This window comes from Pteronotus mesoamericanus, unplaced genomic scaffold (assembly GCF_021234165.1).
Source record: "Pteronotus mesoamericanus isolate MK-2021 breed Mesoamerican mustached bat unplaced genomic scaffold, CSHL_Meso_final contig_20, whole genome shotgun sequence".
Taxonomy (NCBI): domain Eukaryota; kingdom Metazoa; phylum Chordata; class Mammalia; order Chiroptera; family Mormoopidae; genus Pteronotus; species Pteronotus mesoamericanus.
The window spans coordinates 79,435,182-79,456,071 of NW_026555085.1; the positions used below are offsets into that span (position 1 = coordinate 79,435,182).

A 20,890-nucleotide genomic window follows, 5' to 3' on the forward strand; every position below is an offset into this window, starting at 1 on the left:
GGTTTTAATTCACAGAGATATCATACTATTTCGAGTAATAAAAGTGGGTTTTTTTGTGGGGGGAGGTGTATGTGTGTTTAATGTAAACTGCATCTTTACCCCACACTGTCCTGAGGTCTCATATCACAAAATCAATGCTATAGGTGGGACCATGTTAATGAGCCTTCCAAGATTTATATTGTTAACCCTTTAGTATAAGGTAGTAGATGTGATGGCAAGAGCCCTTGAACACAGCCAGGAGGGAAACTGAGGAGCAAGGAGTCAGGTCCTGGATCCACAGGTTCAGCGTCCTCATGTGGCAGGAGCATCAGTAAGCAGAATAATAAGAAAGGAGAGAAACAAAGTTTTAATGACTGTTGTTGAGAAGGGAGGACTATGTGAGAAGGCACAATTTAAAGGAGCAAAAATATGCCTGGCTGATACCATCAGTTGGAAATACTGGACTAGTGAAGATCTGGAAAATGAACTAGACATACTCTGGAGTCAATTTTAGTTCCATTATGGTGAGATACTCAGATGGAACCATGTGGTATCAAGCCGTGTTGAAATTAAAAAGGGACTGGTATTTGTAAACACTAACTTCAAAACCTATGATTGGATACAAATGAAATTTATTTTATTTTGGAGATCATGCACATTTTATGACCATAATTCGACTTAAATTTAAATTCTAAATTAGTCTTCTTAAAATTATATGTTAAATGTCTCACCACTGATATTTATTAAATAATTATTCTCTGGTTACCAAATATTTAATATATTTGAGGCACATTTATAAGGGACACATTTCTGAAACATTTAGCTGAATGTAGAGTACAACCCTATTTTATTTGAAAACCGATTTGCTTATTGGAATATACTTGTATAGAATAACGTCACAGAGACTGCACACTAAAAAACATAGCCTTCCAGACCCATCTTATCTAGATTGTAGAATTAAAAGTAATTTTATTTTTTGCTTACTTAAATGAATTTCTATCATTTTTCTACAATGGTTCATTTGTTATCTTTGAAAGTGTTTTTACAAAATCAAGGAAAAAATACATTGAGGTTTAAAATAGAGTAGGGTTTCACTGTTAAAAGTTTAGTCAAAGAAGCTCTCATATCTAGTCTATCCTCTTAAACAAACCAGAAGCATTTTAGATGAAATAGAATAACAACTGCTAGGTGCTTTATTAGGAATCTATCTGAACACTTTTACAGTACCATACTTTCCTTGTTTTACATTTCTTGTTTGAACACTAAATAGAGGAAATCATAAAGCTTGAAGGTGAAAAGCCTTTCAGTATGCCTATTTGGTATGTAAACATAATTTTTCAACCACTTTGTTTTATGCTTCTCGTAATTTCCAACAGATATAATAGGTCTTAGTTCCATTTTCTATTGGATTATAATGGCTATTTTCACAGGACGCTGTTCACGGTATCTTCTTAACTGTTCTCTGCACAATCCATCTGATACACAACCAGGTTAATATATTCCTACAACACCACTTTCGTTATGTAACCTTCCTGCTCAAAAATCTTCAATAGTTTCTGTTATTTATAGTCATAATTTTAAAGTTTTTAAACGTAACACTTTTTCCCCACAGGAAGCCTTATGTAGAATCCCATGTTAAAAAAAACAGGTGAAGGTAGTATTTCATAGAACTTATGATAAAGTCAATCAGTAAAAACTAGGAGGCTATGTTGATGCACACGAAAAGAGGTTTGAGTGTTATGGTTGGCCCTGAATGTCTTCAGCTTTCAAAATATTTCTGTATTTTATTCTGGTTGCACAGATGTGGGGAAAATCACAATTTATAAAAATAAGTAGATGCTGTTAATAAAGTCTTCTTAACAGCTGAGCTTACAATCACAACAAATAACAAAGTACATCAATAGTTGACTCCAAGATTTGCAATAAAAGTGATTGCGTTGGTGGAAGTCACCAGGTTAAAATGTGATATATCACACATTTGAGTGTGGATGCTGGTTTCTTTGTCTGTTTGTTTCCCTGTTTCTTTCAGCTACCAGAATTGAAATTCAGAAAATATGCTTTTAAAATATTAAAGATCAGGTCTCTTCTAAAGAACTTCTTAGTTCGTGGAAGGATTTTCAACAAATGAGAGTTGGCTGGCTGGTTCTTAGTAGATTAAAAGTAGGCATTCTTTTTTCCGTCTTGATTCTCCGTTGTCAGACATCTTTTTCCATAAAAGGACCAGTTTTGTCTACCCTGAAAGTCTACTGAGGTGGGGAACATTCATCTTTGTTGATCTCTACAGATGTAAGAAATTGTTTTTGTGGCACTCACACTCTTCTCACTTTGCTATTGTGCAGATTTCAGTGGGGCCTTGAACATATGGAAATACATCTTTCATCAAAAGTTCTAAGACCATCCTTTTTGCTCTGCTTACTTGGCCTTCAGATTCACAAAATCTGGTAATCATCTCCTGAACAAGCATTAGGCTAATTGATGGAAAGCTGTGAGATTGCTCCTTTAGCCTCAGATGTGTTTTTGCATTGTGTCATTTTTATACTTCACTTGCTGATTATTGTCAATCACAGAGGCAAAGCACTTTTACATGTTGCATAATTCACTCTTACTTTCTCAGAATCTATCCTTGTAATGCTGTATCCCATATGCACAAATGTGTTTTCATATCACTTTCACTTTTTAAAGTTATTTTTACTTTTTGTCTTAATCATCTGTCACTTTTTGTTACTCTTTTTAACACACTTTTTTTTTTAACTTTTGCTAGTTGTGAAAAGGTAACTATTGATTGAACATTTTAAAACTAAATGTGTTCAGCAAATATGCAGTAAATTCATAAGGACAGTAGTCAAAACTAAAGTAAACAGCACAACTATTGACACCATCTGTTGGTTACAGGCGAAACATACTTACTCTTGCTCTAGAGAGTAGCTCTTTGTGCACCTATTGCAGAGTAGAAGTTGCAAGTTTGTAAGCTGAATTTTCATAAGGAATTTATGTCATTAACAGGTACACTTGTCAAAAACAATTCAAATAAAATATTAGCATAATACAACTACATGTTAGAGAAAAGGTTAACAAATTTATCCTATAAAGGATGAGACGGTAAATACTTTAGATTGTGCCAGAATTTGGGTCTCACTTGTGACTATGCAACTCTGTGTTGTAGCACAAAAACAGCCATAGATAATACGTAAACAAATTAGTGTGGGCATGTTCTAATAAAACTTTATTTACAAAAACAAGCAGTGGGCCAGATTTGGCCCACAGGCTGTAGTTTGCTAACCCCCGTGGGGGAGTATAAACAATTCTTGTTTATGTGACTTAGTGTACATTAATAAGTAATCACTGTGGTAGATCAAAGATGGCAGCAAATTATTTGCTACTTCTTTCATTCATAGGTGGAGTCTAATTCCTCTCCCCTTAAGTTGGAGTTGTTTTTAGTGACTTGTGTGACTAGCATAAGGCTGCTTGAGTGTCATTCTGGGATTTCCTCCTGGGCCTCTTGGAATGCTTGTTTTAGGGAAGCCAGTAACTTGTGACAATACTGACAACCCTGACACAGCTGTGTGGCAAATGGGCTCAAGACACATGACAAGGCTGGGGGTTGGGAGGTGGGTGGAGAGAGAGACAGAGAGATCAAGAGCATGTGAATAAAGAAGCTATTGGAAACGGATGGCCTGCCAGATGAGCCTCTCCAACTAGTGCCAAGTTGACTAGAGATAAGCCACCCCTACTACATTCTATTCAAATAGAAAATTGGCCCAAATAAATGTTTTTGTTGTTTTCGGCCATCACATGTTGGGGTGGTATAGTGAATTTGAGGATTTCAGGACTAATTAAGGAAGAAACAAGACTACGCAGTGGTGGTAGTGCGCAATGAGCTTCATTTGGGTGGTGCTTTGACAAGTTGAGGAAAAGTCACGATAAAATACCTTGCAGGGACAGTGATCTGGGACCACCACCCAGAAGGGGGAGAGGATGCAGGAATTCCCAGGAGACGGGAATCAGAGAGCAAGCTTACATGTTTATATGAGATTGTCAGCAGCTCCCTCTGTGGGGCAGATTGAGGTCCTTTATAGCTCCTGGGCTCGTTTTATGTATGGCCAGCAGATACTGGATGCAGCTTAGAGAATGCAAAGCAAACAGCCTCTAAATGGGCAAAAATAGGCTAGTTGGGCTCTATTTTAAAAAATTTGATGAGGAAATATTTGAGTTAGTGCTAGCAGGCTTTCATCTAACAGACTACTGTAATGAAATAAACAACAGAGGGGCCAACATACAGGGGGCATCTTTGGTTCTTTATATAACAGGTGGTTTATTATGCAGTGATAAGTAGAACAATCATACGGCCATGCTATAGTGCAGCCTTTTCAGATATCTATATCTGGTCCAATTAGATTCTGCATTTTTTCCAGCAAACAGTACATATCCTAAATGTTTCTTATTCTGCACAGGATTCAACCCAGTGCCTTATAAATAGTTGCTAGGTAATAAATATTTCTTAAATACTGCATACATATTTTTATGGCCAGAGAAGTCACTATCATGATAGGTAGGCACAAAACAAGTCTGTTGACATGCAAAAAAATGTAAATATTCTGGAGCCAGTGAAAGAGGGCACTTTCTGTAAATGTTTGAGAAGAGAGGTAGAATTTCTTTAGCTCTATTGGGAATCCACTTTACTTTTACTTTCTGTGTTACACATGCTTTGAAGAATATGACTGAAATGCACTGATAAGCCAAATAACTTTTCTCAGTACCATTTGAACTCCTCGCCATACCATAACTGATCTTAATTGGTGCATTCATTCTATTAAGTAGTAGATATAATCCTCAGAGATGTAAATGCATCCACTTTATTTACTAGCAATATGCCACCCAGACTCATATCTATTTGATCAATGTGGGTTAAGAAAAATTACACACAAATAATTTATTGAACTACTATTATAGACAGAAAACTATATTAGGTATTTCAGAGACCATCAATGTGAATAAGACAAAAGGCCTGCCTTCAAAGAGTTAAACCTAAGAGGATAGTTAGGATACATATGAAAATAAGCATAAGGTAAGGAAGAATAAAGTAAGTGTCATAGAAGAAGAGGGAACATGTGGTTTTAATAGACAGAGACATCAGAGATGACTTTATTAATCAGGAAAGTCTTGAAAAGGAGAATTTTAGGAAGGGTTTTATAGACATAAATTTTGAGTAGCTAATTCGAATAAGTTTTCTTATTTTCTAACCAAGTATTAGGTAAACTTAGACAAAAGACCTAAAGGTGTTTGAGATAAAGTATATCAGACTACTCTTGAAAAATAAAGAATAATGTGGGAGACTTCTGTAGGCCCTAAGCAACAATAGCATGTATATACCACAGAGTGGACCGGTCCCACAACAGTGTGCTTTGACAGTTGTCCAGATACCAAAAACAAACAAATAAGAGAGACAATCTGTGTGTGTGTGTGTGTGTGTGTGTGTGTGTGTGTGTGTGTAGTGAAAAGTAGCAAAGATAAGTTGGCCTTCGATGAAAGTATTTTGTGCTTCATTTGCTAGACAATAGGGACTCATGGAAGGTTTCTGAGTAAGGGATTGATGTCATTAAAGTTGGACATTTTTAAAAACTTTTTCACTTACTGATTTTAGAGAGAGAAAGAGAAACATCAATTTGTTTTTCCACTTATTTATGTATTCATTGGTTGATTCTTGCACATGTCCTGGCTGGGGATCAAACCTGCTACCTTGGCATATTGGGATGATGTTCTAACCCACTGAGCTAAAGCTGGGCTTTTTTAAGATCAGCCTGGTGGGGAGATGCAGGAAACTGGATGCATGGAGATTTGTAAGAAAAATAGTTTTGAAGTTATTACAATAGTTTTGGTGAAGAGGTGAAAGATCATGATGGTTTAAACTAGAGTAACGGCCACAGAAAAGGAACATTGGGGACAGCTGTAAAAGACATTGTTTTATCTAGACCTCTGTGGGCGGCTAGGAGGAAGTGGCCAGCCAAGCTAGCTAAGACTAAAATCCATGGGAGTATTCTATGGCATAGGGTCTTTTCATAAGAGTTCAGGAAGATAGTTCTAGTTCAGATGGATCTTCTAGAAATTGAAACTGGAAACCTGCACTGTGTCATGCCCCAGGGCTGCTTCACACAGGTCTGAGGACGTGCCTCACAGCTTGCCTCTGCATCTCCCCACAGGCTTCCTCCTTTTTCCACGCCCTCTTGACCACCTCCTTATACTTGGGATCTCCAGCCCATAACTTGAATTGGCGCATTTGCCTCAGAATTCTATAGCTTTGACTTGAACATGTAAGCCCTCAGCTATAACTTCTCTAGATAATTTGCGAGTCTCTCAGCTTCCTAGTTCTAAAATTCCTGCAAGCAACAGCTGATTGGTCCAGATGGTCTTTTCTCCCCAAATCACTGGCCAGCTGTGCTTGAAGTGGGTGGACAATATGTCCTGAATAGCTGAGGTCAGTGCCAGGGTGGGGTCAGTACCAGGTACATGATATAGAATGCAGTAGTCTAGGCCTGCCCCTTTCTTCAGAGGTTGTGATGAATTGGGAAGAAAGGACCAGATATCTCAAAATATTTCTTATCAATTGTGGTTCACAATTGGTTATATGGAAGTTCAGTATTCAAGCCTTGACATCTGGAAGAATAGTGTCATTAGCCAAAATAAAGAAAGTGTGGGGGGTGCTGTTTTTTGAGCTATGATGAATTACATTATTGATCTTTAGAGAATAAGCTGAAGATATTATCTGCCCGGATTTTCTTGTAAATGGATAGAGAGAATTCCTGAGGCAAGACTAAATTATAAATGAGGATCTTTGCGACCTTCTTCCTTTTGGACTATTGCTAAACAGTGGATGAAAAGGTTACCTGTTAAATAAATTTCAAATGTGAATAAATAAAATCTACTTTATTGCTAAATAACTTCAGGTAAATGATGCCCTGTCTCCTAAGCCTATTAACCTCAGCAAGTTTGGTCATAGCACAATAAATGACAAATAGTGCTGACCACATCTTTGAACTTCTAGTGTGTCAATAATAGCATTATTCAGGCACCTTTTAGGTCAAAGGAGTGAATTAAATTTACAAGAGATAAACATTTGCTTTATTGCTGAACTGTCATAATTCTGGATACCTTGACCTGGAAGATGAGGTAATAGAATAAGAAACTGGGCAGGGAGTAGACTTTATTTTTAAAGCATTGCTCACAGACACAATTATATTGTGGACTGGTAATACCTCTAATGTGCATGGCTATTTCTTGCTGTCATATGGTCTGATTGAACATTTCTAGAGAAGGAACACTCAAATCACAATAAAAGAGCCTAGTAAGTTTTCAAAGTGTTCTCATCACTGGAAATGTCTTCCTTACTGTGAGCCAAATTCTGCTTCCAGTAACTGTACTCACCGATCCTTATTCCTTCCTCTGAAGCTATAAAGAATAGAAATAATTTTCTTCAGCCATTTGTTATTTGACATTACTTTTGATTCCCCCACCAACTTCTTACTCTTCTGGGTAGACGGATGACTAGTTTTGCTGATTTCTTAATGTGGTCTGAAGACAGGATTCAAACAGCATTTACCAACACAATGACCTACCATTACAGTGTTAGAAAAAGTTGGGAATAAATTTTCTTTTTTAAAGTTATATTTTGAAAAAGCCACCAGGCTCTGGCCAGTGTGATTCAGATGGTTGAGCGTCATTCTGCAAACTGAAGTGTCGCCAGTTCAATTCCCGGTTGGGACAATGCTTGGGTTGCAGTTCCGTCCCCAGCTGGGGAGCCTTTGGATGGCAACCAATCAACGCTTCTCTCTCACATCAATGTTTCTCTCCCTCTCTTTCTTCTTCCCTTCCCCTCTATCTTAAAAAAATCACACACCCACACACACAAAGTCACCAGATATTTGATCAAAGAATTATAATGATGACAATGACATCTAAAACATATGTAGATTTCCAGAATTTCCAAGGCTCCTTCCTAGCTGGGATTTCTCCCCAATCCCTATTTATACCAGCAACATTAGTTTTATTCCTACTACTAACTCCTCAGGATGCAAATAAAAGTAAACAGTTACCATATGTGCTTTGATAAAAGAAGAACAGAAAAAAAGAAAATACTCTACTTATCAGTACTAATCTGATCTGCTCTTGAGTATCTTTAAAAATCTATTGTTAAATTGATTTTTGAAAATGTAATGCATACACACAGTACAAAATTCAAAAGTTACCAAATAACATATAGACAATAATCCTTCCTCTGACCTAAACTCCCAACCTCCCAGGAGTGCCCTAAACTTTGATACCAAGTTTCTTTTGCAGGCTTCCAGATATATTCAGTGATTATATATGTAAATATAAACTAATTTTTTGTACATAAATTGTAACACTATATTTTGGAGATCATTTTGTGACAACACAGATTTGCCTCATTCTGTTCAAATATCCATTGTGCTCTGGTATTACTATTTAACAGTCTACTTTTGTTATATGTTTTGGTTGTTTTCAGTCTGTTGCTAGTAAAGCAATGCTGCAATGACAATCTTTGTACACACAACAGGTTCTTGAATAATGTTTTGTTTAGTGTCTTTCATTGTAATGTTGGTGAGATGCCGTAGTAGCTTAGCTCTTGTTTATGTCATTAGCTTATTTTAAAATTGGTTTTGTTATACATTCTTTCACTTAAAGTCACAAACCCTTAAGTGAGAAGTTACTGTATTTTTTGGTTACTGTAGAGATATAGATATGTATATATATATCTATATATTAGTAAAATTAATTACAAGAAATGATGATGATATACCAAACAGCATGCAACTTTCATTTATTTATTTTTTAGTAGCCACTACATTATTTATTTTTTTATTGAGTTGCATGTACATTTTTTTAATTTAAAAGATGCTAGAGACTCCAGAGAATCTGTACAACAGTGTATGAATTTCCCCACATACAGCCTTGCCAAAATAGAATATTATGGAATCTCTTGATCTTGGACAGCATAAAGGTGAAATATAGTGAGATGCAACTCATTTTCATTTTAACTGGCAATTTTCTAATAGTGATGTTGAATGTCTTTTTAAATGTTTAATAGTTGTAAGCATTTTCTTTTTCATTACTGGACTGTTTGTATATGTTTTCTATTGCATTTAAAGATCTTTTTTAAAAGATTCATTTTTAGCTCTTATATGTGAAGCTATTAACATTCAGTCATGACATGGCACAAATATTTTCTCTCAGTTTTAGATATCTTTGAATTTTAGCTAAAGAATTTTTGACATGCAGATTTAAAAAATACATTTAAAGTCATTCCCTGAGTTTACATAAAAGACCTTGTACTTTTTACAGTGATGTTACATTTTTTTAACTTATGAATTTTTGATCCATTTGGATTTATTTCAATGTAGGGATAAGGTGAAAATTCAACATTGCTTTTTCACATATTTAATTATCCTGGAATTATTTATTGAATATTCTGTTTTTCCCCAGTGATGTGAAATCCCACCTTTGTCATTTACTAAATTTTATCTGGGGAATCTATTTATAAACCCACTCTTCTATTTCATTGGTCTATTTATACAAACATGTGCCAGCACACCATTACAATTACCACAATTGATAAGGCTAACCTTCTCCCCTGGCTGAATTTTTTTTCACAGAATTTTTCTAACTATTCATGTATGCTTATTTTCACATGTGATGTTTACAAGCTTGTTTAGTCAAAAAAGATCTATTGGAATATTGTTGAGATCATGAGTACCTTGAATAATAAGTTATTTCAGGTACAATAGAGACAGTTATAATGTACCTGTTCTCTTTAAGACTAGAATACAGCTTGTGCATATTTATGTATTTTTCCTTCAGTAGCATTTTAAACTTGCCCTTATAGAGTTTTACGCATTTCTTACTGTTTATTCTCAGAATTTGATTCTTTTGTCGCTTAATTACATTTTCTCTTTTACATTTCAAAGTAGTTACTCTTTGTATATACAATAACGTGTTGCTTAATGACAGGGATATGTTATAAGAAGTGCATCATTAGGTGATTTTGTCATTGTGTAAACAGCATACAGTGCACTTACTCAAACCTAGGTGGTACATAGCCTGCTACACACCTAGGCTAGATGACATAGCCTATTGCTCCTAGGCTACTCCCTAGTACAGCATATTATTGTACTGAGTACTGTAGGCAATTGTAACACAATGGTATTTGTGTATCTGAATGTTCCAAAGATAGAAATGGCACAATAAAAAATATGGTATAAAAAATTTAAAAATGATACACCCACATAGAACACTTACCATAAATGGAGCTCATAAGACTGGAAGTTGCTCTGGGTGAGTCAGTGAGTGAGTGGTGCGTGCATGTTAAAACATAGGACATTACTGCACACTTGATGTGGCCTCTTAACTGACACCATTAGCAGTAGATTTTATAGGCTAAGGGGCCATGATGAACAAAACAACGCAAGAGTAAATCAAGCGCAGGAGACAGTGATACAATCCACGGAGGAGGTAAACAAGGGATGCGTGAGGCTGCTATCAGGGTACCAGGGCGCACTGCTGTACAGCAAACTTTTTTATATAGAAAGAGTACACCCTAAAATAACAATAAAAAGTATAATAAATAAACCGGTAATATAGTTGTTTATTATCATGAGCAAGTATTGTGAACAGTATGTACATCATTGTATGTGCCAGACTTTTATGTGACTGGCAGCGCAGTAGGTTTATTTACACCAGCATTGCCACAAACACGTGAGTAATTCACTCTGCTATGACTTTACAGCAGCTGTGAAGTCACTGAGTTCATCAACAACTGAAATGTCATTTTGTGCCACGTGACTGTAGAAAGAATACATCCCAGTGACTTTACTAAATTACCTTACCAAGTAAAAAGTTTTAAATGTATCTGGTATTATTTTATTAAGAACTTTTATCATACGCAAATGTTTGTGTTTTATCAAATACATTTTCAGCATCTGTGAATATGAGTATGTTATTTTTTTCATTTGACTAAGTGAAATATATTATTAGATTTGCTAATGGTGAAACATTTTTGCATTTCTAATGTGTACCTGATCTAGTCAAGGCCTATTATTATTTTAAAATATGATGAATTTTACTTACTTATTTCTTAGAATTTTAAAAATCAATTCTCATAAGTAAAATAAACCTGTTTCTATTTTTTATATTATCTGTCAGGTTTGGGTCATGGTATTATTCTTGTTCCTTAAAGTGAATTTTGAAGTTTTTCCTACTTGCCTACGTTCTGGAACAGTTTAATTAGCTTAGAGTTCTCTGTTTTTTAAAGTGTCAGAGAATACCCTGGTGAAATTCCTGGGTCTTGTACATGTTTAAGGAGAGGAGCGAGGACAAGATGACTCTGTTCATTTCCCTGTTTTTATTTATATTTTATAACTCTTCTGTGGTTTGTTTTGATAATTTGTACTTTGTTATAAATTGATCTCTCTCACAGAGGTTTTCAAATTATTTTTTGCACCATTGAGCAAAATAACCCCTTATTTAAATTCACTCTGTATTGAGTTACTTTCCCATTTTCTTTCCTTACTGGCATACTTCTTCCTTATTATTTTGGTTGCATTAGCTAATGTCTTCTCTACTTTATTGTTTTTTTCCTTGTTTTAAATAATTAACTTTTAGATTTACTTAGTATTTCTATTATATTTTTTCTGTTCCTTAATGCATTTGTTTCTAAGTCTTCATCCTTTTTATCTTAAAGCTATGACTTGTTAATGTAAAAAACATCCTTGGGAAGAAGAATCATATTTAAACTGTTGACAATCATTTATATCTTAGGAAAAACAACTTTCAGATTATTTTTTAAAGGTAGGTTTTGTTAAAGGGAAAGGAGAGCTATTAATCAAGCAATTACTCGAGTCCTAAAGGAAGGGGGTAGTGACAACAAGTATGAGCACAGTGTTGGGAGTGTAGGGAGATAAATGCCTTCCTTGTATCAGAGTGTCTCCCACGCCCATACATCAGAATTTGTCCCTCTCACATCATCACATAATGGCTTGATGTTCCAGGGGAAAAAATAAGTTAGTATTTATTGGAAAAGTGCTTAAATAAAAAAAATTAAATTAGCTGCATAGATTATGAAACATAAGTCATGGTATCTTTTCTTTCTCAGTAATAGAAATAAAGCAAAACCAAGCAAACAGCTTTATGGAGAGGCTCGTAGTGAGCTACAAATACAGCTGGTCAGGCTATTTTGTTTTCCTGGAGGTGCTGCCACAGAAGGGACAGGACAGATGGGTGACCAACAGCAACAGCCCAAGGCTGCCTCAGGTAGCCGTGAGGGCCTGCCTGTCCCTGAGGGTTCCTCCTCTTTCTTATGACCACCTCCTCTTTCTGATAGCTGACAATCATCTTGTGTTTTTAAACACTTTTCTGCATACTTTTCTCAACTGGATCCTTGTAACAACCTTGTGTATTTGACTTCCCTCTCTCCCGTATCTAACTGCACATGAGTCTTGCTGATCTTTGTTTCAAAATGCCTCTTATATCTTTTTTGTCTCTTTATTTCCAGGTCCTTTCTAAGTTAGGACTTTATGATCTCACACCCAGATTTCTGTGATACTTTCCTCCCGTCAGGATAGGCTAGCTGTTGTAAAACAAACCACTTCTAAATCTCAGAAACACAATAAAAGTTTATTTCTCATTCACATCATAGTTTAATGCAAAGTATGGTTGGGGCCAAGTAGAGTAGAAAATATTCAGATACCCAGTTTCCATGGAACTATGGTTCTACCATCCAAAACTAGCAAGGGATGTGTAAGAATTTTAAATTTGTATCCTCCTTAAAGTCTATAAAATGAAAATTAATACAAATTACAAGAACAGCATTTTTAAAATAGATACTGGGTTTATTTTCTAATTTTAATCTATTGAATATATGGTCAATGAATTAAATAATTATATATATGAATTAAATAATTATTTATATTATATATATATACACACACATATATGATTTCATTCTTTCTTTACTCTCTGTGAAATGCAATGCCAGATAATGTTCAAATGTCCAGGTGGTTCCCGTCTTGCTCTGCTCCATTCCTTTGCTGGAAGGTAAGATTCTCTAATTGTCCAGTTTCCCCTGTGGGTCTCACAGGTTGGGGGCAAACAACAGAAGGTTTTTCTCTGTTGTCTGTCTATATTTTGTGCTCTTTTGTTAGTTGATTTTTTAATCTTTTCAAAACCAGCAGTATATAGCTAATTAATTGATTTTTAAAACTCTCATAGTGGGACCTCACGCAAGTCACTAAAGTTTATGTTCATGGTCCTTGTCTCCCTTCTGAGAAGGAGCTAGAAATCTGTTGTCTTAGTAAGAGATCCCTCCCCTAGGCCTAGGGCCTGCCAAACAATGCCACTTTTTAAGGAAACTCCTTCTTTGGTCTTCTTCCATAAGTTAATTGAAGCCTTATGCCTTGGATATAAAGCAGATGATGCAACTTAATTATCGTACTAAAATTTGTGCCAATACTATCTTTGAAATGAAATGTAAGAGTGGCACCTCCTATTTTTATTTTCATTTCTAGTCTTATTTATTTTTTAATGTGTTTGCTTCTGAGCCTTTGGAAGTTTGTTTAATGGTAATACATGCACGAGATACAAGATTCTAAACAAACAAATTTATTGATAAAATCCATCTGTCTGTCTGTCCCCCAAGCCCAAGTAATAGAAGCCACCTGTGTTACCAAAAGGTAGGTTACCAGGCAAATGTTCTTTACTCTGCCTTTTTCCTCCTGTTTACTATTTATTCTAGGCATTATTCAGTAACAGTTTATAGTATGATACCTCATTCTCTTTTATGTCTTGCATAATATTCATTGTACAGATGAACAATTTTTTTTAAACCAGCTCCTTGTTATAAAGGCTTCTAGTCATTTGCTATCTCAACGTGGCAATGAATACCTATGTATCTATGTCCTTGAGTACTTGCTAGAATGTATCTTAGAATATATTCCTAAAAGAGAATGAGCTAGATCAATGGTATGTGTGTGAATTCAATTTTGCTAAACATTGCCAAACTGCCTCATCGACAGAAGTTCTTCAAGTGTGTTCTCCCAACAATTCCTGATACTGCTTGTGCCCTTGCCCCCTTTCCAAAACATTTTTTCAAAATGTTTATCTTTACCATTGTGATGGGTGAAAAATACTTTCTCACTGTTATCTGAATAAGTACTCTTCTTAAGAGGGCATTGAATATATATTTAAATGTTATTAATAAATTATATGCCTATAATAAAGTATTGCAATAATTATAAATATAAGAAATATATTTTAATACAATAATAATTGTAATAATAATTGTCATGATAATAATGATATGCACATGAACAATTTGGTATTAAAAAATATTATCAATCAGATGAAGACCTTGTATGCCCTTCTCTAATTGAATTTTCCCATTTCTTCTTCTTCAAAAATATCTGCTGCCCTGAATTTAACACTTCCCATTTGCAGGTGTTTGTTCATGTCTTATAACACACATATGTATTCCCAAACTCCATGAATGTGTATATAATTAGTTTGCATGTTTTTAAACTTCATGTAAATAGTGCCATTTCCTTGTATTCTTCTGCAGTGTACTTTCCATCCACGTTATTTTGTGAGAATTCATTCATGTCAGTGGAGCTTAAATTCATTCACTTATCTCACCACTTAGTATTCCATTGAAAACATACATCACGATTTATCTATTCAACTATTGATGTTCACTTGGTTTGTTTCCAGTTGTGGGTCTTTCAGACAATGCAACTCCAGTCGTTCTTGTAACTGTCTCTTCCTAAGCACGTGAGCAGACATACCTGGAATTTGGGCATCTTCAATTTCACTACATATTGCCAAGATGCTTTTGAAAGCATTTGTCCCAATTTATACTCTCATCAGCAGCCTGGACGAGTTGCTATTGTTTCCTATGCTTTCCAAAACTTGGCATTCAGATAGATTAATTCTTTGCCAATACAATGAATTTGAAAGAGAATTTCATTGTGGTTTAATCTGCATTCCCCTGATTACAAATGGAAATGAGCATTTTTATACAAAACCATTGGTCTTTTTCTTTTATTTAAACTGCCTCCTTGTTGTCTTAGCTCATTTTTTTGTATTTGGTTATTGTTTTCACTTTGTTTTTCATTGTTTTGTAAGAGGTTTTTAATTTTTTTAGGAGATAAGCTAGTTTAGCTATCATTTTTTTCACAAATTATTTTTCTAGATTTTTATTTTTCTTTTCTTTATTTAAAGCAAATTTTATTTATATATCCTTTTTATAGTACATTTTATTTATTTTAAAACAAAGTATTTAAATTTATATATTTATCCATATGTTCATATAAACACAATTTACATAAATGTATAAATATTACCAAATATAAGAATGTCATGTGTGCATAATTTTTTTCTGTTCTTGTTTAGTTTTATCCTCATTCTCTTCTACTTCCCCCCTCATGTGAACACCTGCAAAGGTAATTCATTTAAAAAAAAAAGAAAAAAGGATAGTAATCACTACGTAAGGTACTGAGTACTGGAAATATCTGGGTAAACACTTTTCAAAGTATATGATTGTCTAACCACTACGTCGTATATATAAAACTAATACAAAATAATATTGAATGTAAACTGTAATTTAAAATAGAATTTAAATTAAAAAGATAATTATGTAATGTGATAGAAGTATTAGCTAACATGATTGTGGTGATCATATTGCAATGTATAAATGTATACAAATCAACATGTTGTTTACATTAAACTTACATAGTTATATGTCAGTTATACAAGGGTGGGAGAAATAGATTTACATTGTGACATTCTTTTTGCATTCATGTAACTATTATAATAATCATAACCTGCATGTTTTTTTACATATGAACAAATGTAAACCTACTCTTGCCCACCCCTGGACTTCAATTTTTAAAAAACTCATGTTGAACACTTTATCATTTATATTTTTCATTGTATTCAAATAATTCTATCCAGACATATATTTATAAAAATGTACACTTGTATTCATAGTATACAGGGTATTTACATTTTTGTCATTATTTGCTTTATTATAAACATCAGATTATGCTGACATAATTTTTTTTTACTTTTTGTATTTTAACTTAACAATAGAAATCCCTCCAAGTCAACTTGTATAAGTCTAATGCATTCTTTTAATGGCTCCTATTTACATCAGCAAAAATTTGCTGAGGAAAAACCATATACAGACACTTTCAGGGACTTAAAAAAGGATCATTGTATTTGGTCAAGATTTTAATAATATATCTTGGACATTTATTTATATGCATGAAACTTAAACTGACATTAAGAGATCCATTCTCCCTCATAAGGTTTTCTTGTAGAAATTAATTCATAAGTAAATATAGATAGAGCACAGAACAAAATGACAGAAAGTACATTATATTCTATTCCCAGCTGTGTGGACTTGGGGAAATAATTTACCTTCCAGACTGCAGTTACCTCATTTGAAAAATGTAAGATAGAATTAGGATATAGGCTGTGTTCCTGATGAAGTCATATACAATATTAATTCAGAAGTCAATCTGAGGTTTGTCAAGGATTTACAATTCACCAGCTGATGTGGCGCCACCATGTGGTAACAGTGTAAACATAGTTTTAAATGTACTTGATTCATCAGCTTTCAAAATACATGATTCTTCAGCGATTACTTCGAAGAATTAACATTATTTGAAATTTTTTACATAAATTGGAACTTTCTAACATGCCTATTTCAAGTTGCAAAAAAAGTGACCTCACTAGGTATTATCAGGGTTGTTTTGACCTCCAACACTGTTTCTATACTGTACAAGAGTAGCTAATCACGTGATAAAATGGGGAAAAACACAATAATCAGAGAAAATTATTCATAACATAAAAGTGTATTTTAAATAAAAATACAGCCGTTTGGCAGCTATATGGCTGGAAGAGTTTTCAAAGTTCCTAAAGTCGTTGAAATCAGGAGGTGGGAGGAAGCAGAGAAATTAAGGTCCGAATGGGGTACGAAGGTACAAGGCAGTGCATTAGGGTTCTGTGTTATTGTTCAGTCTGCACAATGTTTGCGACATACACTAAACTAAAGCTCATTATACAGTCTAGTATAATGCCAATTTTTATTTATTCTAGCACTTACGGTGCTATTATTATTTATTGAAAATAGTTATGTCAACCCCTTACTTTAGATATTTGATTTTTATTTATTTTTAAGTTTTAAATTTTAGATTAGTTTTGGATTCATAGAAAAGTTGCAAATATAAGACAAAAGCAGTTCTTATGTACCTTGTACTAAGCTTCCTTCATTAATATCTTACATTACTATGTATGGTATTACATACATACAATGGTATTTGTCAGAACTAAAAAAAAGGAGGAGTTACATTTATTGTTAACTAAAGTCCATACTTTATTCAAATTTTCTTTGTTTTTCACTTAATGTCTTTTTTCTCTTCCAGCATCACATCCAGGACATGATATTACATTTAGTCATGTCTCCATGCTTCTCCTGGCTTTGATAATTCCTCAGATTTCCCTTGTTTTTGAAGACCGATAATTTTGAAAAGTACTGCTCAGGTATTTTGTTAACTGTTCCTCAATTTGGGTTTGTCTGATGCTTTTCTCACGATTCGAATGAGGTTATGGTTTTTCTGAGACAAAAACCTTCGAGGGAAAGTGCATTCTCATCGCATCACATTAAGGGTTCATGCTACTCACATTCACTTATCACTGTTGATGGTAACCTTGATCCCGGGCCGAGGCGATGTTTGCCGTGTTTCTTCACTGTCGCTTACGCTCCTTCTCCTTGTATACAGTACTCCTTGGAAGGAAGTGACTATGCAAAGCCCACACTTACCAGGTAGGGAGTTATTTTCACCTCCGTAAGTGGAGATTATGCACATAAATTATTTGGAATTCTTATGTATCTAATGTTTTCTCTTCTCTTCCATCAGTTAATTTATCAGTCATTTATTTGTATAATAGGAACCCAGATATTTATTTTATACTTTGGGTTATAAGTCAACACTATGTTTTTGATTCTAATGCTGAAACTGTTCCAGGTGTAGCTATGAGAGCCCCTTCAGTTTGGCTTCTGCATCCATTTTACACGCCCATCATTCTATTTTTGAAAGACTTCCTTGCTTTCTGCCATGCAAGATGCGCTGCACGATTATCTTGTGTAGACCCTGCCCCAGCCATTTCACCAAAGTGCTCTGGGTCCCTCTTTTTTTTTTTTTTTTTTTTTTTTTGAGAATTGATATTCAAAACCAGTATCTGGGCACTAGGTGTGATTTCTGTTTGAATCTTTTCTCTGTATGTTTTTATACGCCTATCTTTGTCTCCATGTCTCAATCATCTTAAAATTGAGATAATTTTTAAAGAGCCTTGAAAAATGTAAAGAATTAGTTTGGTTAACAAGGCTTGCTTCACTCTTTTTAACTATTGTTTTTGATTATTGCTACTGTTCACACTCCTCCATCACTATTTGTAGACTTAGTCACTCTCAGGTATGAATTCAGGATAAAAGCTTTCTGGAGGAAAACTATAAATTATGTATGTACTTTTTCTCACTATGTTATTTTTCACTAAATCATCCGCTAACAAATATGTTTCCGTAGTGAATAAACAGAGCTGCGTGTATCTATGCATACAGGTGTTTCCCTTTAGGCTTCTTATTGGACCACATTTCTAGGAGAAATGTGCCAAAATTACTAGACTGTGATTCGCTTGAAAGCAGCACCTGTGTGTTTTCTCCATCATCTTTGCATTTCCAGGGTTTAGCTCATGCTTGACATAATCCAGGGCTTTCCTAAACATTTGCTGAATAAATTACAGAAACTCCTAGAATATGGTGACGTCTATCATCAATAATGTAAATGTGTCTAACGTTTCCCTTTTTTCCTATTTGTTTTTGTTATCTATTTGCTCGATTTTGCCTGGGAGAGCTTCAGGACCCCTGATTAAAAGAATAGTGGTCCCTATCATGGCATTTTCAGTGAAAACTGGTTTCATCCCCCTGGTCATGTTTTATCATGAGCAACAATAGGTTAATCTGTTTTAGGCTTCTTTTCCACTGGTGAAGTAAGGTCCAAACTGTTCATTTAAGAGAACATGCTTGCCCAAAGAAAGCCCATAAAACCTGAGTGTGTTTTTCCTTGATTCACAGTAAAACATGAACTCTTTACTTGAGTTCTCTATTACATGGAAAAGCATTTCTATGTATAGTGTTGAATAAGCTATTCTTTCACTAGATGGTATTGAATTTAATTAGAAGAAAATATCTTCATGAAAATGAGCCTTTAATGATATACTGTTTCATTTTAAGGCCATAAGTCATCATATCTTCTAAGTAGTAAGATAATGATACTGAAACAAAACTCTATAGAAGAAAAAGTATTCATTTGGTGTTCATTCTTTCCATGGAAAATGTGCATTTTATCCTTTATCTTCCTTATATTGTTACTTTCAATTTCCCATTTAAAAGAAGGTTCCCTGCTTGTATGTTTTATTTTATTCTACTCTAAATTCGGTACAATTTTGTAAAATAATTCATTTAAATATAATTTAAGAACGGAGCCTCTTGAATGACATCTTTTGAGGCAGCTCTCGCGGCTTCAGTATGAGCACCGCCCCCACCCATCAATCATTCCCTCACGACTTGTCAAAAGTGCTATGTCCATTGCCATCCAGGGCTGGGGAAACATGGGTGGCAAAGATAGGTTCCTGATTTCAATGGTCAGCAGGGGCGGAGTAAAACTAAACTGCATAATGTAGCAAGATGGTCCTGGCTGAGTCTAGAAGAGCATCACACCTGGATATGTCCTAATGTCTAGTTATATGAGTTTATATAAGGAGCCTGCAAGGATCGTGTATTGTGCACAGGTGCACAACAAATGGAGTAGGTAAGAACTGGGACACCTGCAGTCTTGTCTCTGGCCACTAGCTTTTTCTTTATTCCTTTTTAAGTAACAGTTAACATTTATCACATCTTTGCTCAAGTCTAGACTCTGTCCTAGGGACTTTGTGTGTCCTTAATTAGCTCATGTTTTCAAAAGAGCTCATCCCAACAACTACACACTAAGGCAGGCTGTATTTGGTGGTCCCAAGTAGGCACTCTAACTCCCATTTCCTTTTCACAAAGGAGGAAACTGAAGCACAGAAAGCTTAAGTAATTAAACTTAGATCACACAGCCCCAAGTGTCTTAGCCAGGATGCAATTCTGGCCGTGAGCTCCAGAGCCACCCCTCCCATCGTACTGATTATCTGTACTACTTGCTGCAGAAGCTGCTCTTCCAAAGGGCTGCACCAGACAAAGGGAGGAGAGTGGAGCACACAGAGTACTCCTTAGGCACTTTCCATGACAAAAGGTGACCTAAAACTTACCACAGCTTCTTGAAAGTGATGGAGTTGGGAGCCCTGACAGGTAGTCAACTCAGCGTGGACACTGTTGCTGTCATCTGGGTTATGGCCACCCTGAGACATCCTCCGGTATGTTCAGAAGCCAAGGACTATGACAAAGGAAAGAGGTGTCTCAGGAATAGGGTGATGGGTGGAGTGAAGCAAGAGAAGCGTAGCCTAGATACTTCATGGGGACTGTTTATGAAGCTGGACATGTCAATTCAGTGTAATGGTTGGTCGTTTTGATGTGAGGGACATTTTGATGGCGCCGTGAAAACTGGAATCATTCTTTTGTCTTGTTGTGTTTCCCCAAACAGCGACTCTCACATCTCCAAACCTTGCCTTGCTGCACTCTAGGCACACCAAGAGTATAAAAGGTTTCCATTTTCCACTTAATTGAGTAGGGTTTGAATGTTATGGGTTTGTATTTTATAGGTGAAAAAAAATGACTTCCCCCCATAATTTGATGTAACCAGGTTAACTG

General features: G+C 35.1%; 1 protein-coding gene across 1 annotated transcript in view; it reads right to left on the minus strand.

Moving 5' to 3' along the window:
• The window catches only part of TMEM244 (transmembrane protein 244), a 92,438-nt gene extending 71,948 nt beyond the window's left edge, over window positions 1–20,490 (minus strand). The window contains exon 1 of the mRNA XM_054568644.1: window positions 20,392–20,490. Coding sequence (XP_054424619.1) covers window positions 20,392–20,490 — 99 coding nt within the window. The remainder of the gene's footprint in view (window positions 1–20,391) is intronic.
• Between the last annotated feature and the right edge of the window lie 400 nt (window positions 20,491–20,890).